At 36.0% G+C, this 25,104-nt stretch overlaps 5 protein-coding genes across 8 annotated transcripts; 3 read left to right on the top strand and 2 right to left on the bottom strand.

The window, feature by feature from the left end:
* Positions 1 to 385: 385 nt before the first annotated feature.
* Positions 386 to 7,506, bottom strand: LOC113685065 (uncharacterized). Of its 4 annotated transcripts, none has more exons than XM_027202527.2 (3): positions 7,235 to 7,506; positions 6,949 to 7,032; positions 386 to 1,325 (listed from the first exon to the last, which is right to left on the bottom strand). In XM_027202527.2, exons 2-3 carry the CDS (start codon positions 7,004 to 7,006, stop codon positions 1,000 to 1,002), a joined length of 384 nt encoding a protein of 127 aa, XP_027058328.1. In that variant the 5' UTR covers positions 7,007 to 7,032; positions 7,235 to 7,506; the 3' UTR covers positions 386 to 999. The 4 variants fall into 4 exon arrangements, with proteins under 4 accessions (XP_027058328.1, XP_027058326.1, XP_027058325.1 ...); XM_027202525.2 differs by having other exon boundaries at positions 6,949 to 7,058; positions 7,235 to 7,502; XM_027202524.2 differs by lacking the exons at positions 6,949 to 7,032; positions 7,235 to 7,506 and adding exons at positions 2,765 to 2,934; positions 3,139 to 3,475.
* Positions 7,507 to 9,090: 1,584 nt separating this feature from the next.
* LOC149049416 (guanosine-3',5'-bis(diphosphate) 3'-pyrophosphohydrolase MESH1-like) lies at positions 9,091 to 13,545 on the top strand. Its single transcript, XM_089194452.1, has 3 exons — positions 9,091 to 9,316; positions 10,719 to 10,885; positions 12,890 to 13,545. The coding sequence occupies exons 1-3, from the start codon at positions 9,119 to 9,121 to the stop codon at positions 13,095 to 13,097; spliced, it is 573 nt and encodes a 190-aa protein (XP_089050578.1). The 5' UTR covers positions 9,091 to 9,118; the 3' UTR covers positions 13,098 to 13,545.
* A 31-nt stretch (positions 13,546 to 13,576) lies between these two features.
* Positions 13,577 to 16,869, top strand: LOC149049415 (uncharacterized). Its single transcript, XM_089194487.1, has 2 exons — positions 13,577 to 13,703; positions 16,376 to 16,869. The coding sequence occupies exons 1-2, from the start codon at positions 13,652 to 13,654 to the stop codon at positions 16,726 to 16,728; spliced, it is 405 nt and encodes a 134-aa protein (XP_089050613.1). The 5' UTR covers positions 13,577 to 13,651; the 3' UTR covers positions 16,729 to 16,869.
* LOC113685037 (UDP-N-acetylglucosamine transferase subunit ALG13) lies at positions 16,343 to 19,851 on the bottom strand. Its single transcript, XM_027202487.2, has 4 exons — positions 19,737 to 19,851; positions 19,214 to 19,376; positions 18,444 to 18,582; positions 16,343 to 17,998 (listed from the first exon to the last, which is right to left on the bottom strand). Exons 1-4 carry the CDS (start codon positions 19,824 to 19,826, stop codon positions 17,881 to 17,883), a joined length of 510 nt encoding a protein of 169 aa, XP_027058288.2. The 5' UTR covers positions 19,827 to 19,851; the 3' UTR covers positions 16,343 to 17,880.
* A 27-nt stretch (positions 19,852 to 19,878) lies between these two features.
* Positions 19,879 to 24,501, top strand: LOC113685039 (protein N-terminal glutamine amidohydrolase). Its single transcript, XM_027202489.2, has 6 exons — positions 19,879 to 19,993; positions 20,920 to 21,019; positions 21,134 to 21,187; positions 22,256 to 22,401; positions 23,006 to 23,130; positions 24,027 to 24,501. The coding sequence occupies exons 1-6, from the start codon at positions 19,914 to 19,916 to the stop codon at positions 24,131 to 24,133; spliced, it is 612 nt and encodes a 203-aa protein (XP_027058290.2). The 5' UTR covers positions 19,879 to 19,913; the 3' UTR covers positions 24,134 to 24,501.
* The last annotated feature ends 603 nt before the right edge of the window (positions 24,502 to 25,104 follow it).

The following is a 25,104-nucleotide window of genomic DNA, read 5'->3' as shown; positions in this document are numbered from 1 at the left end:
TCACTGACGCCGGTAGCACCACAGTTTCTTTAGAAACTTACCCCCTTTTCTATCTTCCAAAAACCACAAAGGAAGGAAATTTTTACCGTTAGCTGTAAAAGGGCCAAAATTTTAACCGTTAGCCGTAAAAGTGCACCACCCTGCTGAGACCCTCTGACTTTGCATTTGCCATTTTCGATACAAATGGCGAGGAAAAATCCCTCGTGCATGGGTCTCATTACGACACCCTTTGCTACAAGGACTTTGTGATGTCGCATAGTACTTTCAAAGAGTACATAACAGTGTTCCTTACTCGTTTCAATTCAAGTACAATAGACATCATAGAATATGACAGTATCTACAACTGAGCAATGTACAACACCAAACAAGTGGATTGAAACAGTTCTGATGAAATCAAATACTTTATTTTGACTTCTTATAGCAAAACGTCAACTCATAAGTCCCAACGGTTTATCAAAAAAATATTGGGAGAAGCTGGTTTAAAAAGATTGAGTTTATGAGAGCAAGTAATTGTAAAAATAAAAAAAAACCAATTTTTTCGACCTTCAATTCCCAGAAAAAATATTTTTAAATGTAAGAACTGTTTGCCTGAAAACAATGGAGAATTCCATTTTAATTCAGAAAAGAAAATAAGGGAAAAACACCATGACAGAAGCAAATTATTCCTTTACACAATTTGAGATATGTCTTAAGTCTCTCCAAGTTCGTTCCAACTTTATGTTTAACATTTGCGGATTGATAAAGTATGGCCTTTGAAGAAGTATTTTGGAATTCCGTCGCGGTTATTGTTTTGGTTCTTTAATCAGGAGACTCGTGTAGCTTGTTATATCTATGTGTGGGGGAAGCCCTCCTCCATGTGTAAGCATGTTCATTACAGCATATTAATCCAATGCAGGCTGAACAATATAAAAGGCCCTTTGAACTGTGGCGATCAATGTGTTGTGTGTACAATCTCTGGAGCTTGTAAAAATTATGCGATTCCACAAGGAAAGATTAAAATTACAGAAGTAGGACGGCAGTGAGTAATGCAAGCACAATGAATGTCCTGCAGTTAGCATTCCAAACTGTAGACTCATTGCAAGCGTCAGTATTGCAGCATTGTACATCGCACCATGTACCTTTTTCTTTGCATTCCTGTCCTGTACAAAATACCTCTGTGCCACAGCCTTTTCGATATCGATGAACTTCTTCATCATTATTAAATTCCACGCTGTGTGTTTTGTAGCAAACCTGCATCTTCTCAGGGCACTTGTATTGTGAGCTTTTCTCATTGCATTCATCCCATGACTTCGAAGGGTCACAAATGTGACAATTCAGCCCGGTGCCTGCAAAATAAGACATGGAAAGGCTCATCAAGTACAGTGTTTCGACACTTTCGTGAGTCGCTTTAGGACTTTTTCAAGCTAACTGGTTACTTTGGAATATATAAAATGCGGATGTAAAGTGTTGATGAGAAATCTATATGTTCAAAGGAAATCGGAAAAAACGTGGAGCGACACGCTGTGATACAAATTGATTGCGATATGTTTGCGAGTGGCAGAAAATGGTCTACATAACCTTCGATGGCAAGCCACGCCAGAAATTTTTCTTAACAAGTCGTTGAGCCGGTTATACAGTTTCTTTTTAAGATATCATAATTCTCATACATAAAATAAAGCTTTTTATCACCCAGCTTTCGGTTAGATGTTTTTCAGTGCCCCAAGGTCTCACGAAAATAACGATCTTTTCTCTGTCTGCTTACAAATCTATTTTCTTGATTACGTACATGTACTGGCCATATGAAAACTCAAAGTATTATTTCTTTCCTAATTACCATCGATTATACGGTTTTCCTCAGCTTTTTTTTCTAAACAAAAATGTTGCGAAATGACGAAAGACTTGGCAAGTTATTCGACAACATTTTCTGCAATGAGAAATGATGATACTCGTCTTGCTACGAGCGGTAGACAAAGAACGACATGTGAATTTCCATGCATGATTAGTCGAATCCTAAACGCCCTGATACTTTATCACTGCATGTACTACAGGAAACTCTGTGGCGCACCAAGCTACTGTCGAGTTCTTGTTTCACACTCGTCCCTCATCCTGCTAGGATCAATAATAAAGACAGCTTCGTGTGTGTTAATACAGAAAGATGATGAATTAAATAAGAAATGAATAAGAAAAATTATAAATTTGGAGTAGTGGAAGGAAAAAAAGGTGCTGTTCGGCCTGTCACGAGACTTGGACAAAGGAAAGTGAAACAAGTTCCAAAAGAATACGACCAAAGCTAATTCGAAAGGTGACTGAAATTATATTCTGTCAATCAATTGAATCTTTTTTTCACGACAGGAGTTTTTTAAAAACATCTTTAATGAAAAATTTATATTTAGACCACCAAGGTAACCATGAGCTCGTTTAAGTATCCGATGATTGCACATGCGCATTAGCACACGCCAGTCGGACATAAATTATTCCCTTCTGGCAATTTGAGTCTCGATACGTTTGCTTTACATGCATAACATGACAAAAACACTTTCAATCCTGGTGGTCCCTTTCTTGTAAAAACAACATCTATTCGGAAAATTCGGTTTTACAGACAAAACAAGAATCAAATCGCTCTGAATACCTGTGGCTGGTTCTTACCACGAAATACGTTTAGCCTCTATAAATAAATCTACACTGACATTTCTCAAACAGGATAACAATTCTATTAAAGCTAGCGGTTGCCGTGAAGAGATATTTAGCCTATGTAAAGCGACGGAAAGGACAAGATGACACTTACTAACTCGCGGATTGCTATACATGGCAAGCCTATCATACTGTAATTTGCCCAACGTGTAATGTTTATATATCAGTGTGCCGATTCGGCTTCGCTGGAAGAATGTTTTTGTTTTAAAACATTCGATTGAGGAATTATCACCGCATATGTTCCTCGAGTCTGACAGACAGATGCTGAAAAATATAATCGTTACCGAAAACTGGATGAGTGATTTTCACTGACATTATTGATAAAGATTTAGCTGTTGATTTGTTTTGTGGCCAAAACAGAAGATCTGAATGAGCTGTTTAGTTCAAAGGGATTCTTTCTCTCCGTAGAGCAATATTTCATGTGAAATACCTGTAGAATAAGTAACCTCTCTTTACAAATATTCCTACCTTTGGAGAAAACCAGCGTCCATGAGATTAGTAGCGTAACTAAAGGACATAGCTTCATTTTGAGCTGAAAATCGTCATTTGTAGAAGTTTTGAGTTTAGGTTTGTGACCGACTACATGTTTGCATTCAGCTGCAGGTGTTACTGACAATGTTTCAATTAACCCTTTTCGTCGTCAGTTTAATCATAGTATCTCAGCCAACCATGACGATTATCTTTAAAAGTTGTCACTTACATGAAACATCAATTAATCATGCTTCATGTGTTGTCACGTTAGATTAAACTGTACGTATTTGCCTTGTACTGCTAAAACCGTGTTTCAAAAGAGGCTTACTTATGCAAAAATGTTATGCGTTTCCATAGCTACTTTTCAATCAAGATAAATATTTGTACGTACTCTTTTCTATTCTCGGTAAAAGCGTCAGTATTTTGTCTATCTCACGCACTCTGTTTAGTTTCAGTACCACTTCATCCATTGGATTAGCGGTTTTAAATGAGATTTGGAAGCAAAAGTTTTAGTTTCATTCCGCCGCTCAGAACACGTAACATGGACAACTCTCCTTAATTATTAATCAACACAAAATTACAAGTGATACAAAGTATCTGATTGTTTCTTCTCTGTTCAGATGTGTGGCACATCAAATTTAGCAGATCAGCTAGCTAAATAGGAGCCATGTCAGATAAAACATTTTACTGGGTTTCATTTTGAAAACTGAACCAGACGTTCAATCTTACTTTTAGTTTGACTTAACATTTCAATTAAGCGCGACAAAGGAGATTACAGTCAGTGAAATTCAGATGCTATCACCATATGGAGCAAAGCAAGTTTTTAACTTCTAGACGATCAAGACCACGCAAATAAGAAGGGAAGGCTAAAGTGAATCTTAAAGTATTCACAAAAGGGAAACAATAATCACGGTTTCCTGCTGAGAAATAATTAATTACCCGGGTAAAGTGAACGTTCAAATAATTTTGAACATATCCTTTAGCAAAGGAATTCTATCAAAGGCTAATTGTGAAAAGAAAAACAAAGAAACAAAAGAAAACAAAACATTAGGACGAACTAACAAAGAGATTAGCTGGTTGTTGCCAGTTGAAGTTGGTTTCAATATTATTAAAATATTTTCTTCTTAATTAGTTTATGAAAATGGCAATTTTAATTTTGCACAAAATTTTATCGAACAAAATAATTTTTAGGGAAAGACGTTTTTTTTTCCGTCTTGTCAAGAGCGTGGGCAAAGAAAAAAATCTGATTCCCCATGAAAAATAGAGCCGGCTTAGACATTCGCATTCTGCGCTTCCGATACTCTACCACTAAGCTACAGGGGCTCGGCAGTGAGCTGTGCCATTACGATGTTCACATGTTACACGCGTCCTGCACACTGGTATAAGCTAGTTTTTATAAGCAGTTTCGAAAACTATATGACCTATAATGTCTATGAAGCTATATGACTGATAAATAAGTGTAAAACACACAGCTGTGTGGTGGTGTGTATGGTGCTTTCTGCACGCACCGATTGAATAAAGTCATCGATACTATGATAGTAATTATCATATATGATCTAATGTATGTTATCATCTCAAGAGAGCGACTCTAAAACGTTTTTGGTAGGCCATGAAGTTTGCCTTATTTTTCAATGACGAGATATCATAACGTACTACTAATATAAATTATTCGAATGAAGTTGAATTTAAGGTGAACTTTTACATGCGAGTTAACTCATAACATTTTGATTTTGCCAACTGGCGGTACTATTCAAAATCAATTGAGAAAATGCAATGCAGCAAGTTTTGCATAAATTCCAAAAAATTAGTAAGTGATTGCAGTTCTGTAAGGCTGAAGTGCTTTGCAATGGATTTTAAGGACATACTAAGTGAAGAGATGGTGACGAGATGTCTCATAGCTGAGTGTAATTATATCGTAATGTTTTCAACATAAGTTACAAAACGGAAGGAATTAGAGGTTTTCGATATTCAGTTCTACTGTCGGAAGCGTAAGAAGCAGGTCAAAGAGTGAGTTTGATGACTTTCGAGCAATTGTCTTACTAACCATTCTTCAAGAAAGATACGGGCATCGTCATACAAACGGTGTATATTTTCTCTGGAGCTATCTGAATTTACCTCCAAGTTTTAAAATCTCTGGCGACTCACTGCATGCACTTTTAAAGAAAAGCTTGCGTGCAGGCGAAGGGAACCGGAGAGAAAAAGGTAGCGCTGAACTCCCACGAAGACAGGAAACAGCCGGCTAAACCTTTCTGAACTTCACTGAACATTTCCACGAGAGTTTTACTGCCTTTTGTCATTTTTAAGTTTAATATCTAGCATTCCTGTGGATCACTTGGCACGGCGGGCATTGAAATGCGCCGTGACTTGGCTTCTCAGTCCTTCTGAACTGCATTCATAATGAAATTAGTCGAGGTTCTCCCGCTGACCTTGTAGTACTCAGAATCGATTCGAGTTTGATGCTGCTGGATTTGATTCGACGTTTGAAAACATTATTGTATTTCTTCTCGGCTACTTTATTTTAGTTCAGCTTGGCAGATAAGACGTGTAGTTTGTGTTTTAAATTTGCTGAGCAACCTCTTTTCCGCTTTAAGAAAAATAAAGCCGAAACATAATGGACAGTATACCGCTTTTTCTTTCTTCTTCCTTTTGATTATAAATCATATTTATTTTATAAGAAACATTTGTGGATGAATATCGGGTTGTTCAGCTAAGGAGTGTAAACTAAATCCGCCCGCAGGTTTGAACAACGGCCAGTTGCTCTTGGCGCCATCAGTTAGGATAGAGTCCAACGATCTATTTAATGATAATTTCTTCTTTAAAGCGGTCAGCACTTTTCCTTAAAAAAGTTGTTGCCAGGGCTTAAATAACTTAATATGTCGGAGAGATATCAGCAGAACGTTATGTTGAATATAAGAACTTATGTGAAACACGATTTGGATGAATTTTGTAAGGTTTTTAGCGGAATGAATTTAGTCTAGAATGCGAGAAGCCTAGCCTACAGTTTCATTTTTACTTATGACTCTATGACTTTTGTTTTAAATGATCATCTAGTACCATCAGTACCATCGTGTGCATCAATTTTCGACCTTGCCACAAAAATCTGTAAAATTGCATTTTGTGTAAAAAAAAAAAGCTGAATCAGAGTCGAGTTGTTTTACAATATCGGGTATTAGCATTTTTTCGATAACTGTTTTGTGAGATGAAAGACTGTTCCAGCTGCTTCATGTTGAAGACTCTGACTGATGCAGGGGAATTCTTAAAATCAATTTCCTTATTTCCCGTAGCGTTGACAGTCAAACTCATCGCCGACGTATAACAAACTGAGAAATTCCTAATCGTTAATGACTTGATGTGCGTGATGTTTCCTTCCCATATAATCCTACTTTGCATTCAAGTCTCTCGACAAAACAACACACCTCTTAAAGAACATGACTGAATACTAACGTTTCATTTATTAGAGAAAAAAATTGTGTTTTGAAAAAAAGGGCTTCTGAAGGAAAGAACTGAGTGATATTCTTGAATGAAATATCTTGTTTAAATTTTGTGTTTCTAGGCAAGTTTACGAGAAGTTATGTCTTCCACTCTTCTTACATTATTAAACAGAAGCAAAACACCGACATGTGATGTGTGTATTACCTGTGTTTCTGATTTAAAAATTTGAAATCCTTTCGTAAAAATTGTTATTTTACATACCTGAAGCAGCAAACAAATTGTCGTTACTTTCGAAGTTCAACGTTAAATTGATCATGAACATAAAACTTGAGGCTGCATTAGAAGTAATCATTTGTTTGAAATATGGGGACTCACCTTTATAGAACATCCACGCAAATCCGATAAAAACGGCTAAAAATCTCACTGAATCCATTCTGCATTCGGCAACTGAAGCGCCGGCTACAACCATTCAAACATTTCACGTTCTAAGAGCATACAGTAATGATATTATAGGCTAGTGAATACACAAGGCTTAACAATATCAACTACAGTGTACCGTTTGTGTGCTTAAATTATTCACGACAGATGTCAAAATAAGGATAAACAACTACTCTTACTAATTTGATGAATATTTCAATAATTAGCGTATTTTGTTCCTTACATCTTACGGTTTTCTTCTGATGAAAAGTCCGCTAATGTCACCGGGCGTTAAACGCGTGAAAAATTGTTCAAATCAGCATATCAGTCTAGTGGCAGAGACTCGGCTTAGCGTGATCATGTGTTTGTACACATCCAAACATCCAATAAATCGGAGAAAGAATGAATTATTATCACTGTTGTTTGCTCTTTAAAGTTCCTGTTACTTGTTTCTGGACAGATTCTGTATGATGCTTGAATAGAAGAATCACATCCTATTTTATTATAGTGATAAAAGCTGCAGGTAGAGAATACAAGGATCATGAATTATTAACAACTATAACCAAACAAAGCAGTACCCTCCAAGACATTTCCCACCGATATCAAAGCGGTGAGTTTTTTTTTTTTCCAGAAATCTCTCTTTATTATCATAAAAGTATTTGATTACTATCACCGCCTCAGTTTACAGGGAGCCTTTATTTATCAGTGACGGTTCATGTAAATAAAATGCATTTAAGAATTTAAATCTAAATCTATTTAAGTGATTAAAATTGTTATAACGCATGCCTGTTTGTGGTCCTGTGTGGATTCATCTTACCTAATCCGCTTTCACATCTGATTGTCAACTGAGGTTTCAGCTGTTTTTTTTTGTAACTAAATACCGATCGAACGACACATAGAAAAGATTCTAAATAAATCAACCTAAAGATGAACAAACGAAAAAACGAACAAACTAAAACCTACAAACGAAAAATCGAACAAACGAAAAAAAGAACGAAAAAATCGAACAAACGAAAAAAAGAACGAAAAAAACGAACAAACCAAAACGAACGAACGAACAAAAGAAGGAACAAACAAACAAACGAACAAACAAAAATACAAACTAACAACGGACAAACAAACGAACAAAAAAAAACAAAACAAAAAAAAAAAAAAAAACGAACAGACAAGAAACCGTGAGCTAACTGAAAAATGAAACAAAGAAATCTCATTGCGCTGCCCTCAGGCTGGATACTTGATGCATAACAAGAAAACACTACGTTAATGCAGTAGTTTTTATGGGGACGAAAGTTGCACGCAAATCGAAGAGACGTAAATGTTCTCTTGTTTTTACCAGATGGTTTATGAGAGAATTTTGGTGATAGGGGGAATCGGCTTCAAAGGGCCAAGAATCTTCTATTGATCTTCTCGTCCGCGCGCTATTATCATTTTTGTATAGGTAATAACATGATTTCGAGTCCAATTTGGAATAATGATAAGCACGAGTAAATGTTTTCAAAGACTAACAAAATTGCACAAGCCCTAGGGCTCGTGCAATTTGTGGTCTTTTAAAAAATTAACAAGTGTTTGTTTATTCCAAATTGCACGAGAAAATCATGGGATTACGTGTTAATATCGTTCGTTAGATTGTGGGAAGATGTCATTTTTAGGGTCGTGTAAACCATTGCTAGACTCATGACAATAATCGCCTTTAATAAAAAGTTTGGAATGCTTCAAGGACATCTGATTTTATATTACCCTAAGTTATATTTGCTGCTAGCTTTTTTATTATATAAAGTTTCCAGGAGTTAGGTGTTAGAAGAATTTGAATCCAAATCCGGATGTTTTCAATGTGCTGGAGGATACATTTTTGTTATTTACAAACACAGTGGATGGCAATTTTACAGCTGATATTTTCATTTTGACGCTGCCAGGTGGATGAATTCCTCAAATTTCAGTGATTATACAGAAAGAGATCATTAAGTTATGGATAAGCCAAAAAGTTTTCAATCTTGTGATTTCCTTTTGAGAAAATTATCAGCTATGAAATGTCCATCAATCATAATTCAACAAAATCCTAAATCCCAAAGAGAGCCGCTCCGCGCAAAACTTGAGTCCGAAGTAGCCTGGACACAAATACAATAAAAATATGGCCGATGGTTGTAGCAGCTTAGAACCAGTTGACCGAATAGTTGGCCAAATCCTCGAAGCGATTCATTTTGCCGCCACAAAACATAAAGATCAACGACGAAAAGACCCAGAGAAAACACCATACATTAATCATCCCATCGGAGTAGCTTACATTCTCTTGAAAGAGGGAGGTGTTTATGACACAGATGTACTTCAGGTGAGGAGCACAGTCTTCGCACAGCGAAATCTTTATGTACCATCGGTTAATGTTTTCACTACCCACCAATTCTGTGTGAACCTTAGAGATAAAAACTGCATATATCGGCTCTCGTTTCTACGAAAGTGTTATTCAATTGCTGATAAGTGATGGCTATTACATTTTTTATACGAGAAGTCCGACCCCTCGGTGGGTGGAAACGGGGAAAGGCAGAGAAGTCATTATATGGAGCAGGTGCCTGAATTCATATTCCTTTTAAAAAATCGTATCTCTTTAGTCCATACTCCCTTATATACCAGGGTCTGTCTTGGGTTGGTGTCTGCTCTTCGTGTCTCAACTTCTTTTTTTAGAAGGAATCTGAACTCAAAATTTTACTAAAATCAGAGTCGTCATTACATAAACGACAAAGTCTGAGAAACTGCGAAAAAGGTATGGAATTCTTGACATGTGATGAGCACGAAAATGAATACAACAAGTAACAATGTGAGTCTGTAGGTTTGTAGCAAACACTAGTGCATAGACCGTTGCCATCAGTTGAAATTTTGATGCCTAGAAAAGCCAAAGATGTGTCGGAAACTTCCCAGGTATATTTGAGAGCCGAGTGAAAGGAACTGACGGTGAGCTCCTCTCTGATAGAGGAGGTAGCATACCATCTTTTTAAATCAACTTAGAAATATTTCTTTTATATCTTTCCATGGGTCATGGTTTGTCTTAAAATCAAAATTATCAAGTAAAAACAAGTGACTTTTTTTCCGTTTGTTAAAACAGTGGAAAATTGTTTTCAAAATATGACTCAAGTTAACAAAACAATAAACATCATTAAACATGTTACATGCAATATAACAGCCTGATAATACAACTTTGGAATGTTTTGATAGTTGACATTTTTTTGAGGAATTTCTATGATTTAAACAATTACAAATGGTCAGAATCAATAATTGGAAAATTATTGGATATTGGAACATCTCTAAGATGAAAACCCTCTTATGTACCAGGAGTTCCAACACCCCATCTTGTTGAGCAACATATTACTTGTGTAGTTTGGTGAAGTACTTGTAAGGTGCCATTTACATGCATGACTGTATGCAAGACCTTGCTAGAGAAGATTTAGACTGAATAGCTTGCATACTAAGATTGACAAAGTATGGGGTAAATAAGGAAATGATGGAGTATTTTCCAGGGCATAATAAAAGTGTATGGACCTCTCTCTTTTCCCCCTCATCCTAACTATTTTGCCATTCTCACCACCACCTCCCCCACATTAGTCCTTTCACTTTCCAATCCAGTGCTGCTCAGATAATTATTAAAACTTTTCTCCAAGTTACACATTCTTTGAATATTTTTAAACAACAAATTTTTATCACACTACCTTTCTTTTTGTTTTGTTTTTTTGTCAATGAAGGCAGCTATTCTTCATGATACTGTTGAAGATACTAACACTACTTTTGATGAAGTGGAGTCAAAATTTGGACCAGAAGTACGGCATATTGTTAGTGAAGTAACTGATGATAAGAGACTTCCCAAATTGGAACGAAAACAGCTGCAGATTGTCCATGCAAAGACTTCCAGGTTAGCACAGGGATCAAGTTTACTTTTAGTGATTAACAGATCATTTTTCACATTCTTTTTTCAACAGAATGTAGTTTTAAAGAATTTCCTTTTAAGTAAGGGACTTCTTCCTGTGAGCAGCCAATATTACAGAAAACAAAGTGAAAATCTTGACAATGATTACAGGTGTTACAATTGGATAATACTGCACCAGTATTGCAGAGTTTATAGGTTCAAATCCTGTACAGGCCTGAATTTTTTAAGGCCTTATTTAAACTACTTCTTGAGTAGTGTTCATTACTGAAAAATCACTCTCAAATTCATTTAATAATCCACAGTTCATATGTATGATGTTCATATCATCACAGTCATTCATTCAGCACTTCACAGGTTTATTATGAACCAGCAAAATGACCAGCTCCCAGTTGGCTTGTTAGCTCAGTTGGTAGAGCACTGCACCGGTATCACAGAGGTCATGGGTTCAAATCCTATAAAAACCTGAATTTTTTTTGGGCCTTATTTCATCACAGCTTAAGTAGTGTTTACTACTGCAAAGATCATTCTTTAGTCTATTTATCAATCCACAGTTCATATAAATGATTTTTTTATATTTAGTCATTCATAAGAAGCATTTCCTTTTCTAGTGACTAACCTTAAGCATATAGGTTCCTGGTAAATTTTATTGCAGTCCTTTGTGACGTTGGAAAATTTTTATAACCACATTAGACACATTTTAGGTTTAAACATTTTAACACCATGTCACTTGTCAAGCATACTGACATGTAGTAGCTCTCTGTAAATAAAAAGTGGCATGTAAAGTGTGTGGCAGATGCCTCCCTGTTGAAGGCACAGATTGATGGATGGCTTATATTGTATGTCTGATATTTCTCTATAATTTTTCAGGGTACAATGCAGTTATCTCTCTAAAAAGGCCAGTAGATGTTCCTGGGCAAACATATTTTTATAATCTGAGTGGTCACATTTGTCTGGAAGGGGAATGGGGAGAAATGCTGGGGGGGGGGGTCCAATGAGAACACTCTGTCTTGCTTTTTTATAATTTTTTTAAACCTTATCTTGTTTATTTTCCTCAAAATACATGTATTGACCTGTAAATTAAATTTTCACAACTGTGAAAATACTTAAATCTGCTCCAATTATCAAAACTTTGTGTAACAACAGCAGAATTAAGACAATGGCCACCTTTCATTTTAAGTTAAAAGTACAGCAATAGCATTTCCATACTCTTTATGTCCAATCTCAACCTTATAAAGTGAATCTTGAAAAGTTGTATTGTTCAGTGCTGGCATTTAGCTCTGCTCCAAACTCTTACTTACCCAACCACAGAAGCAGCAACAGCTGATACTTATTAGCATAAACCATGATTTAACTGGAACAGCTGTAACTATAGTTGCAATTAACTGCTATTTTTCTTCACTTTATTTCCTTTTTAGTCACAAGGTGAAACTTGTTAAGCTTGGAGAGAAACTCTTCAAACTCTTTAAACTCTTCAATTATTCCAATGAGAATACTCTGTCTCTCTTTTTCATAATTTTTTTAAACCTTATCTTGTTTATTTTCCTCAAAATACATGTATTAACCTGTAAATTGATTTGATATTTTCTGGTTTTTTAGATTTTCTGTTTTCTATGTTACAATAAATTTGGTTCAAAATCGGTTTGTTTCAGTCCTTTTTCCATCACAACTGTGAAAATACTTAAATCTGCTCCAATTATCAAAACTTTGTGTAACAACAGCAGAATTAAGACAATGGTCACCTTTCATTTTAAGTTAAAAGTACAGCAATAGCATTTCCATACTCTTTATGTCCAACCTCAACCGTCTAAAGTGAATCTTGAAAAGTTGTATTGTTCTGTGCCGGCGTTTAGCTCTGCTCCAAACTCTCACTTACCCAACCAAAGAAGCGGCAACAGCTGAATTTATTAGCATAAACCATGATTTAACTGGAACAGCTGTAACTATAGTCGCAATTAACTGTTATTTTTCTTTACTTTATTTTCTTTTTAGTCACAAGGCGAAACTTGTTAAGCTTGGAGATAAACTCTTTAATTTGAGAGATCTCAATCGTGTCACCCCAGAAGGCTGGACACAAGAAAGAGTTGATGAGTACTTCCTGTGGGCACATAAAGTTGTTGAAGGACTTAAAGGAACGAATGAAGCTTTAGAAAATGAACTTTACAAATTGTTTGCCCAGTGTGGCATTTCTGAGATATAGCGTAGAACTGAGTAGAGAAGATATGTATAGAAATCATATCTTTTTTAATTATTCATATTTCTGATCGCAGGATGACTTGTTGTCGTGTCAGTAGAGTTGACGGAGGTTTGCTTCTTCTTGTACCTCATTTTAACAAACTACTCTAAGTATCAAGTAATATTGTACATAGTAGGTTCACTTCTTCCCTTTTGTATAGAAATAACGAGAATCTAAGAACCATTACGTCGGGGATAATGTCACTTAAGAATTACCAACCTGACTGAGCTCATGTATCTATTGAATTTTAAAGAGTTAGTGCGCGTGGAAATTTAATTCAATTTCTGGTGTCCTTTTGTTTTTGTTCACTTTGGTTGTTTTTGAAAAGCAAGAACTGTCCAGCTTTACGTCAACAAAGTTTATACTACACTTAATTCTCACTATCGTGTTTTATTAAAAAAAGATTACACTCTCCTTGTCTGGGAAAAATCGACCAATAAAGCCGTTGTTATTTTTGTGTTGGCAAGCATAGTGACCGGGAACAGAGTGAAGCACAAGCGTCCAAAAGTGTGTTAGTCATGGACAAAGTAAAACAGATAGTTTTGCTTTTGCTCACTACATTCTCGGTTGGTAAGTTGAATAACTGGCTCTTACATATATTTGCCCCCGCAGGGTTTTTGGCCCCAGAGGGCCAAAAACCCGAGGAGGCACCTTAGGACTCCCCGCGTAATATAGAGGAAGACTGGAGAAGAGAAAATGTAGGTATTTTCGGCAGATCGTAACCAGAAAAAATCTCGATTTGATCGCTTGCACGGCCGCAAGGTATCAACGTTTTTCCCGCAAATGGTCATGGGCGGCCAGCAAAAACGCGCGCGAGTACTATTGGGATCGGCGTCTTTGATACAAGCTTTGTACTTGTCGAGATTTCGAGTTAAGCGTCCCTGAAAAGCGTCGAGAAGCGTTTCCAAGTCCAACGGTAAGTGTGTATAGCATCTTTCTAACAATTAAAGGTAGTTTTGAGTTTAAAAGGTGATCAAAATCCGTCAAAAGAGAAACAGTTGTGTAAAGTCTCGATCGAAGGCGACGGAGGGTCCACAGCTCAGTCAGCTAACGTGAGAACTTAAAGCAAAGAACTTGCAGCATAATTAAAGTATAACCAGATATCAAATACATGAAAAAGTTGAGCTTCTAACTCGTTTGCTTTGATGTTGGATTATTCTCAGAGTTATAGAGTTTCATTTGTGTTATACAGAAGTTAATACAGAAATAATTTCACCGATGCTCAGAAGACGGTGTAAGTTTAGCATTTTGACCGAAAGACTCAGTTAACTCCGATTTGTCAGCCGCAAATCAAGCTTATTGCACAAAGCCGAAAGACTCGGCAATTTCTGGATTTGTCAGAGGCAAGTCTGCCACCTATAACATTCCAATGTCAAAACTCACCCAAGTCCCTACATTCTGCTTCTTCTTGATCGTGAAGAACAAACAAATCCTAAGTTGAACCACACAGCAAAAAAAAACATCCCAAGCACTTCCCAAAACTACATTTTGTACACTTGTAGTATTTTGAGATCCAAAATTATTAAAACCAAAGTACTGAGCCGCAATTCCGTAACAACATAACAGAAAAATTACACAACTGTAAACAACAAGCCCAACTCAAAAAAAAAAAAAACAATAGAAAATGGTACTGTAGGGCGGGGGCAGCTCTAGTGAGAACTATAACTAGTTTTAAACATATTTTCATTTTAAATTGAAAATATAGTGGACGGGAAAAAGACTTAGTCGGTGTTAGTTATCCTATGTGGTAAAGGTGTTTTTAGAACTTGAGGCTATGCGGTTGAATTAGTTTAACAGTACAGGATTTTGGCATCGTTGTCAATGTGGAGTCTGCTTAAATTACAGTAAATGCCCGGTGAAAAAAGCATTTTAAAACGTTGGGTAGTTTAACATGTCAAGATTTGGAACGTAAACACAAGGGATACATGGCCTTAGTCCGAAACATGCTTCGGAGCACGTTTGAAAGGAAATCGAGGGAAGGGAAGGGTTTGCTTTTATTATTGTTGGTGTTAACTCTGATCTTTAGTATGTGAGCTTGTCATCAATATGTAAAACTAAGTAAGCATGCTTTTCACACTGAATCAAGCAGCAAATACGCTCGGGTAATTCTTCTCTGAGGTGGCGGGTCAATGTTGTTAATCAAGTTGGAAAAAAACTTGCAATTGTGTAACATTAAATTTAATCAGTTTGCAATTAAAGAAGTCTTTCTAAATAAACTTTAAGTAATTGCTTTTTTTTGGCAGTTTCTTATTAAGATGCTAATTCAAGGATATCGTGTCTCATTCATAGCTACAATGACGCACTTTACTTCTAAATTCGCCGCCTTTAGAGGAAACTGTTGATTGGAGTTCATGAGAAAGGCTGTTCCACAACATAGCACCTCTATAGGAAAAAGTTCTCTCTGAATAGTTGGGGATGGTAGAACAGCCAATTTTTTCTTGGAATTCCTCACTCAGTACGAAGTTATATCATTTCGGTGTATAAGTCGAGACTGAAGATATTCAGGGGTAAATCCATATAGAGGTTTGCACATCATAATAGATATGGCTACTAGTCTTTGATGAGTAAGTTTTCGCAAGAGATCATAAATTGTTTGTAATCTCTTGGTTTTCGCCCGCTGAGTGCCTGAAACAACTCGTCAATATCGTCCTCATTGCTTCAGTGCATATAATAAAATCAGGGCTGCGCGGTTTTGGAGTTCAGTCGGTAGTTTTTCACATAGGCCGATGCCGCAGTTGCCTTAAAAACAACGCTGCAATAATCAAATCTGTTTCACAAATCAATTGGAAGATTTATTTAAGGGGGGGGGGGGGGGCTGGTCATTTAAGTCAGGTTAATGTTGCAAACATCCTTTATAATTCTAGGATGTGAATGTCGACTTAAAGCTTTGGTCCCATAACATCATCTACGCGCCAGTCACAAAAAAAATTTGAAAATCATTGTTTAAATACTCAGGAAACTAAACCAAACAAGCTGGCGATGGCAACGAGAGCGCCTATGAAAAATAAGGTTTAAAAAGCAGAGCGACAACTCTATACGGGCGTTTTAAAGTTTGTGGTCGTCCTCTGTCAAACAAACAGCATGAAATAACCCTTTACTTTCCATTCATCATTCCCTGTTCTTCATTCGTTACTTTGTGAACAAGATTAATTGACATTGGCTAGGGGAAAAACGTTTCCCTTTCTCCCCCAATAACGCTGAGATACGTATTGATCCTTCTTGATTTCATTTGTTTGATACAGTTTTTGGGCTGAGATGCTACAACTGTGCCAGCTCTGAGTCGTTTGATGACTGCTCTGAAAACGAAAAAGTGGACTGCACTTCTGGATTTGATCGATGCTACAGAGGAGAAATCTTCTATGATATCAATTCACAAACAGTCAAGACTTACGGAAAAGGCTGCACTACTGCCGCGCAGTGTACAGACCAGAATGATCTAATGTGTAAAAACATAAAATCTTCTGGGGTTAAAAATGTCAAATGTCACATGAAGTGCTGCACTGAAGACCTCTGTAACTCATCCGCAGGAGTTCAAGTCAGCATTCTCATTCTGTTCACGTGCGTAGTCTTTGGTTTGGGTTATCTGCGCAATTAGATATGAACGGATACGTAAACGTTTCCTAACTCTTAGAATTGCAGAGGTTTAGTTAATATCAGAAATCGTGTAACAAAGTTTGGTCAAGAATATGTTGATATCCTACTTGTATAATCATTAAATGCAGTAGCTCCACTCAAAGTGTGTGTTTGTGAAGTTAATGTTGAACCCAAAAAATAATGACCGGTCCCCAGCCTCACCACCACCCAGTGAAGTGAGGGGACTGAGCAAAACAAGGAAATCCCCAGGTGGGTGTAGTTTACTGTAAGAACTGTAACCATGACACACATTTTATCTGAAAGTATACATCTCTCTCTGTCCAAAGCAGCTTTACAAAAAAAAGCATCATTTGTAACTGTGTCAATAGTAAATGCAAAATTTACCATCATACACCACACAAAACTGGAAAACACAAACAGATTGGGATCAGTAATAAACTTGCTTCTTATCAGACCATTTTAGGCTCATTTGTCAAATAAGCTCAATGCTTTTCCTTCTCAACGAGACAACCCTTGTCTTTTCCATTCCACTATGTAATATCCTTGAGCTATGTTATTAAACACAGTACCTTTACAGCTTTTTGTCATGAATATCATAATACCTTATCAGCTTATCACTCCTAGTTATATTCTGTATTTTATGACATTAAAAAACGTTTAAGGAAATTGGTGTGATTTTCAAATGTTCCTTCAAGTGGTCTGGAAAGCAGCAGATATGTCACAAATTTAAGAAAATAAACAACAATTTTTAAAATGCGTTTTGACAGTTCTTCTGCCATCTTCAGTTCTGATTTATACAAAGTACAAAGTTGAATGAGAGCAACCTACACTTAATTATCAACTTTATCATGTTAATTTCAAACTTTCCTTGTAATTGTATAGTTACATTGTTTTGTTTCTATTGTGTTTTTTCCAATAAGCATTTTGTTATACACTTTAAATTCAACTTTGTATTTTGTATCAATCAGAACTGAAGATGAAAGAGGACCTGTCAAAACATGTTTTTAAAAATTGTTGAACATTTTCTTCAATTCCTTCAAGTGGCAATGGACAACAACTCACAACTGATTCAATCATTACAAGCATCAATTCCTAGAGAAACCATTGATTGGTTTTCACAGTGCCACTGGGTATTTTCCATGGAAGCACTTTGTCAGGAATCATCAAATCCCATGACCTTGTCCAAGAACATCGAAAACAATTCAGGTTTGCCAGAAGGAAAATGCTTCAGTTTGGAAAAATTCTGTTCTCTAATGATCGATTCTAGAGTGCTGTAGACCAAAATATAAAATATTTTTAATAAAAATGAACTTTTCACAAAATTTACAAGGAATTTTCCTAAAAAAGTTTTTGTAAACAGAAAGTTATATCTTCCTTAGTACCTGTTCTGGACAACCCAGGATGTGTTTCATTTGGCTGATTGTCATGGGTGAACCAATATGTTGTATCAATATGACCTTATGTAGTCCACAAATGCGCTTTCTGTAATGCCTATGTTGGTAGAGCACCTTACCAAGAGATTAGAAGTTCTGTAGCTCAAAACTAGGGGCTTTTTGGTCCCAACAAAGACATTTGAATTCAATATCTTTCTTTGTTCCTTGACTGAGCAAGAAATTTACCACATTTATCAATCTATCTACTTCTAATTGTAATCATAAGGATCTGTTCTCTGCCGAAAAACTGGCTGACCAAATCATGAAAGAAGAAATAACATACCCACAGGTAGCATAAGATAAATGACCATCTTCAGCAAGTTGACTTGCTAACTCCAACTGGTGATTATCCATCAGAAGTTCATTTATTACAACAATTAGTGGTCGGCCTGCTTGTAAAGTTTCTAAAACACTTCCAGCCCCTTAAGATGATAACAAAATTAATAAAGTATGTTGTAAGCATCAATGAGGCTGGGTAGCAAGGTAGAAGTGTAGGCGCAAGAATTTGTATTATCATTTTTTGTTAGTGTTGGTGTTTATTTTCTTGTTTTCATTAGTGGCCTTTGTCAGTTACCAGTTTTGTACTTGTTATATTTATTTGCATATCGTATATATATTGTTTGCGCGTAATTTATTTGGTTAGTTGTGTAGTTTGCGAAAATTATTGTTACATATCTAGCTCTGGGATTCGTGTTTTTCGTCTTTGGTTTGGTCACATTCGTCTTGTAAGTGTTCTTGTTTATTTTGCTTTGTTGTTTTTTGTCAATTAATTGAGCTTGACAAGTCTTCTCATTTCTGGATGTTTGCATGATTAGGTTTACTTCCAAGCCATTTATGAATAGAATCCACAGAAAATTATAGACAGAAATTACATCTCACAATCCATTTACCTCTATTGTATTGTACTTGACTAAATAATCCGTAGCTCACAGTTTTCACAAGGTTTTACTTGTAAGCTGGTGGCGACCATAGCAAATGGTCGCTCAGTGTCAGCCATTATGAGCATACTAGTTCTTTAAAAGTCTGTTAATAACTAGTTAAAGTTGAACTTACCAGCATGACTGATCACAAGTGAAGCGCTTTGTATATCTTCTGCTATTGAATCTTTATATCGGTAGTATTGCATTGATAAATTCTTCTTATCTATGATATCTGGTTCAAAAACACCTCTTCCTATTTGTAGAACGACAGAACCATAGCCTAGTTTTTCAAACAGCTGTGAATGTAAAATAGGACAAGAACTGTTTTTTTAAAGCTGAGAAATAATATATAAAAATTATCCTCAATCTGCGGGAAACTTGATTCCCGGTTTAGAGCAGTCATTCTTCTGTTCCAAGTTACGATCGCTATTTCAAAGTAGTGAATCGTAGTTTCATACTGGTTCAAAAGGGCCAGCTCCAGCCTAAATTATCGAATCATCAAGCGAGTCTTCTGTCCATAATAGGTGTCTCTCGTTTTAAGTACAGAACTGCCAGTTCAATGTGTAAATTAGTATCGTAAGTTGCAAGGCAAATCTCGCGATCATCAGCAGAAAAAAAGTAGCAGCAGCATATTCAATAATGGCTATCTTAGGTACCTCAAGAAATGCTTTGCTAGAGACTGTTTCAATTAAGCGATCAAAACTCGTTGTTCCCACAGTGACAAATACTTTCCTAGCGTCCGCCATATTTGCTCTGAACACTTAATATTGTAGTTCAGCGGATGTAACCAGCAGCCTCGTTGTGGGTATCAAAAGATCATATTGTTGTTTTGGATGGCCATGCAGGCTAAAACTTCGCTTGAAGTAAAAGGGGAAATCTCGCCATCAACTTGTGTCTACACGAGCTGTTATTGGTACGTTGGATCATAAATACCTTTCTGATAAAGCATTTATCTTTTTTGGGGGGGAGTTAGTAGTATCAAAACTAAAGAAATAATTTCATCAGCAACAAATCACGTATTAGAACCTACCAAGGTTTCTGTCATTGAATTGTACAGTACACAGGTAATAGCGAAATTCTCATAAGAATATTAAAACCTTTATCTCCTCCTTTTATTTGCATATCGTGTTTATGAAATACCTGCATAACTTAATGTTTGCACTCCGTGTCATTTCCCCCTCTGATCTATTTTTTGCGCGTGAAATTGTAAGTATTTTCGCGGGGTTTTCCCGTGTACGCTAGTAAAAGACAATCGAAAACTGTTTGAGTTAAAAAAAAAGTTCATGTTTCAAAGGAGTTTGATCCGTGTCTTTTTATTGTGCACTATAGGGTGAAATTGAACTAGGCATAGGCATAGGCACGTCGTTTTTGTTTTGTGAGATTTTGAAGCCTGTTTAGTTGGATTACCCTTGATTTTGTTATGTGCTAGGTTTCGAAATTAAATTTTTATCTTACATCAGGAAAATTTGGAATTGTAAAAGTTGCCTTCCTTTCTGTAAATACTTTCTTAATCTAGTTTGCTCTTTTCAGATATAGGATCCCAAGTTGGATGTTACTTGATCAAAATAGCATGAACTTAAGGGCATGGATATGACTGAGATAGTTGCATATTCATGACAACCTTTTCTTCTCCTCATAAATAGCCCTATTCCTTCTATTCAATGTTGCAGAACAATCATGACCTCAAGCAAGCCAGGTTTTTGGTTTTCTGTTTTGAACAACATTGGAGTAGGGGGTAGGAAAGAGAAGAAAAAATAAATTTAGACTTCTGTGCCTGTTAAACAAAACCCTGAGTGAACAAAGTAATGCTTTATTTGATGTATTTTCTCCTCTTTGTAGTGAAGAAAATGTTTGGAAGTTATGTGAGCAGATAAGAGATGAAAAAGAGCAAAACTTGAGTGAATATTATTCAGTGTTCATATCTAACGAGAAAAGACAGGTTAGTTTACAGCTTCTTATATAATGTAAAATATTATATGATAAGAAATTTAAGAAAGGCTTACTTGCTCACTGAAAAGGGTGGTTAATCATCTGTGATATGTTAATCAACTAGGTTCCTTTATGGATGCAAAAATCTGCAAAGGACCCTTTAGCTCCAGTTGTTTGGGTAAGTCAATAACTTTGTGACACAAGACACCTTAATGATTCTCTTTAGGGCTCAGAGCACTTATTTACTTTTGGTACTTCAAGGGAGGGCACTTTTGTGAACCAGGGTGCTTCTTCAGGACAGGGTGCTTATTTCTTTTCTGAGAAGCAGTAGAATTTGAAACAAAGCTTTTATGTTTATTTGACTGAGGATCAAAAAGACTGAAAAACATACTTGTTGTCCCTCATCATTCCTTGCTAGAATGACTAGCCAAGCAATTGTTACAAAATCTTTTAGACAGAACCCATTGTTGGAAGGAACTGTGCATTTGCAAGGCCTTATTAGTTGAGAGACTGAGATAAGGACCACGTTTTTGTTGTGAGGCTTTTAGTGAGCAATCAAAGGATGATGAACCACAGTTGATCTCAATGTTCATCTACAATTTTATTCTAACAGTTCTATTACTGAAACAGATAAGGGGGGGATTGGAATTAGGGTGCTCACTCAATAGGGGTGCTAATAGGAAGGGAGCGCCTATCAACAAAAACCAACTTTAGGGGGTTGCTTATCAGAGAGAAGGTGCTTATAGGAAAGAGGGCACTAAATCAAATCATTAAAGTAAGTGCTCACTTACTGAGATCAAATCAAAGTAAGGGATTTTTGTGAATGATGAAGCAAGATTTCTTTTTGGTCAAACTTCTCTTATAAACTGAAAAAGAGAGATTTTTTTTTTAAATTCTCTAGCCCCAATTTTTTGGATGAAAAAGGATAGTGGTCAAATGTTTGATACTTTTAATAGTATAATAATAAATTAATTAAATTTATTATTATTTGAAATGAAGGTATGATTTCTTATTTCTCTTGCTTGATTTTAAAATGCTAGCCCTTAGAGGAAAGATCGGGGGAGTTTTCTCTTTGAACATTGATACTTCAATGTGCTGTGAAAAGAGAAGTAGATTATTCACCATTGAACCAAAAGAGAGCTTAAAACTTTTTAGGTCATTTAAAATGTAGTTTTAAAACAAAAACAATAGTAGAGAGTCCACCTTTTATGTTTTGGTTGAAATCAGCAAGTTTTTTTTATTTCAGGACTACCATGTGCTGCTACTACGTCAGGTGGATGCTAAGTGTTTGATATATGACTTGGATTCCATTCTTCCTTTCCCTTGTCCATTTGAACAGTATGTCCAACAGGCAATCCAAAATGACAGACAACTTAAAAAACACTTTCACAGGTACTCTCTGCTATGTTGCTGTATGTTGTAAACTGAAAGGCCATGGACATGTAGATAAGGATGTATGAAAAAAGTTTGGAAGAGTTAAGGGTAGTTGAATGCATCTATATCTGATGCAGATATGTGTACTTACAACTCTGCTACTTAGATCCTTTGTAACTGAAGACTTTGTTGCTTCTTTCCACCCTCTTTCTCCCCCCCCCCCCCCACGCCCTCCACACCTGCAGGAAGGTTTGGCCTCACAAGTTTTTTGAGGGGATAACACCAATGAACTCAGTGAATTTTGGAAGCCATAGTTATATATGTGCAATTGATATGGGAAAGTGGACTTTCAAGCGTATTTTGCTTTTCATACTTGTTTTGTCAGCCAAGATCAAATATTAGCATAACTAACAATTTAGACACCACTTGCTACTGCTATTTGCAAGGTCTAAGAAAGTTTTGAGTGCACTTTTTACGCAAGTGGAATGTCAATTGTTCCGTCATAGTAACAGTGGTGTTGAATATGATTTGTAGGACCTACAAGCTATAGAGGGGTTCTCTTTTATAACTTGTAAATAAAACTACATTTGAAGACTTAATAGTTGTCTTTCATTCAATATAGAAAATTTAGAGTCATACCAGCAGAGATATTTCTCAGTACATTTGCCTCAGACCGGTCTCATATGAAGAAACCAAATGGAGAGTGGGTAAAACCTCCTCCTCCATACTCGCCTATCAGATCTGAAGGTAAGTAATAACAGCTTAACCAGAATGCTACCAGAAGGATGTTCAATAATGAATAATTTTAATTGTTAATAACTCATTTTTTAATAGGATTGCATATGTAGTATTCCTCCTCAACACACTTTTGTATCATCCTTTTGAAATAAATGCAAGTAACTTTATTATAATCACAAGATTGGTGAAAGCCAGGTTATTAAACTGAAGGACTTAGTTTCAAATAAGCTGCTGCATGCAGATTTTTTTTTATGTTCTATAAAATTAATGGAAATGCAGTTGCTCTGGTAATCACCAGTGACCAGGATGAAAATTATACAGTAACATTTCTCCACTCATAGTTGGTGAATAGGGGGGTAAATGATGCTTATATGTTCCATGTATTATGTATTACAATACAACCATTAATTTTCACACAATGTTTTTGGCTTCTTTGCATCATGTAAAATAACTGTACAGTAATCACATGATCACCCCGCACACTCTGATATTTCCTTCCATCAAAAAAAAACAAAGTCAGCTGTGGAAAGCTTGCTCAAGAGTTTTATCTTTTCATCTATATTATTTTTCATGGAAGAAAAATAAACTTGTTTTTATAGTTCATTGATAGTGACATTTAAGAGCTGGTTGCAAACAATCATCTGCCATCTGATCACAATGGCTTTTTTACCAACCATTTGTGGGCAATATTATTATTATTGGGAGGTTATAAAATAAAACAAAACTCTTTCTGGCTTTCTTTCCACAGTTCATAGTCTCTTTAAATATTCATTTTTGGACAATCTCTTAGCTGCAGACATTTATATCAGCTAACATATCAAGTGCCCGCCAGGGAATTGTTTATCAAATGTTCACTTTAACCTCTGAATTTGAGACTGAATGTGACTGATTTTTTTATTTCATAGAGAGCACAATGAACCTTCAAGAATTTATTGATATGTCACAGGGTGAAGGAGAAGGACAAGTGATGGACTATAAAACATTCATCAAAAGTTTTACTTCAACAGAATGATTGGATGTTGTGATTATTACAACTCCTGTTAAATATTATTGGATGATATTACTTTGTCCTCAAAATTTTGTTTTCTTCATGTTGTACTCATCAGAGTACAGAAAGTGGTATGCTTGCTTAATTACCATTTTAGTGTGATGTTTGTTAATGCAAAAAGACAACGAGCGTTCCATAAGGGTTGCATAAAGTTCAAACGCGCAAGTGCAAGCATGCAATGATACCCTATATTTGTACAGAAAGAAAGTCAGTTTTGTAGATTTAAGAATTACTGCTAGTTATTGTATTATGTCTTCTAACTTTCGTAGAAAAAAAGAAAAAGGTCCACACGTGAAAAAAAAAGATAAATAAATCTTGTTACATTTATGAAATTAATCTGCTTCTTGTCTCTGTGGATAGTGGTATGACGTGATATGTATGCAGTTCGATTATTATTTGTCACAACCCTCAGAAAAACACGGAGTCGGAGTTTGTGTAAATGGATCTTTTCAAGCTAGAGTTGGAAACTTGATTCCCGGGTTGATACACGCGCATGCGATAAACACCAAACCAAATAGGATATTTTCTTTCTTTATTCCTTTTCCTATTCCTTGGGGCGTTACTATATCGAAGCGGTCAACTGAAATCATTACATGAAGAAATTACTTAAGTATTGTGATCATAGCTTAAGAATAATCTCGATTTTTGGAAACGAGCACGTGGCAATTAAGAGAACCAAAGGAAAGGTAAAAACCAGCGATAAGTTTCGCTTTGAGTAACAACTACAAGCCAGGTAACATAATCACAAAACAAGTTAATACTTATCAATGTTCGCGGGTCTTGATTACTTTATCGAGGATTACGGTCTAAGTTGTCTTCTATTCAAAAACGATCTTGATCATACGGGGTCTTATCCCGAACTGAAATGCTAGCTGTAATTTTCTGTCTAAAAAGAACTAATCACGGGGGCGTCAATCTAACCAAAAAATATTTCG

Source organism: Pocillopora damicornis, chromosome 2, assembly GCF_964200805.1.
Source record: "Pocillopora damicornis chromosome 2, jaPocDami1.2, whole genome shotgun sequence".
Classification (NCBI taxonomy): Eukaryota; Metazoa; Cnidaria; class Anthozoa; order Scleractinia; family Pocilloporidae; genus Pocillopora; species Pocillopora damicornis.
The sequence above is the reverse complement of the archived record's forward strand: the minus strand, read 5'-3'. Positions and strand labels throughout refer to the sequence as shown.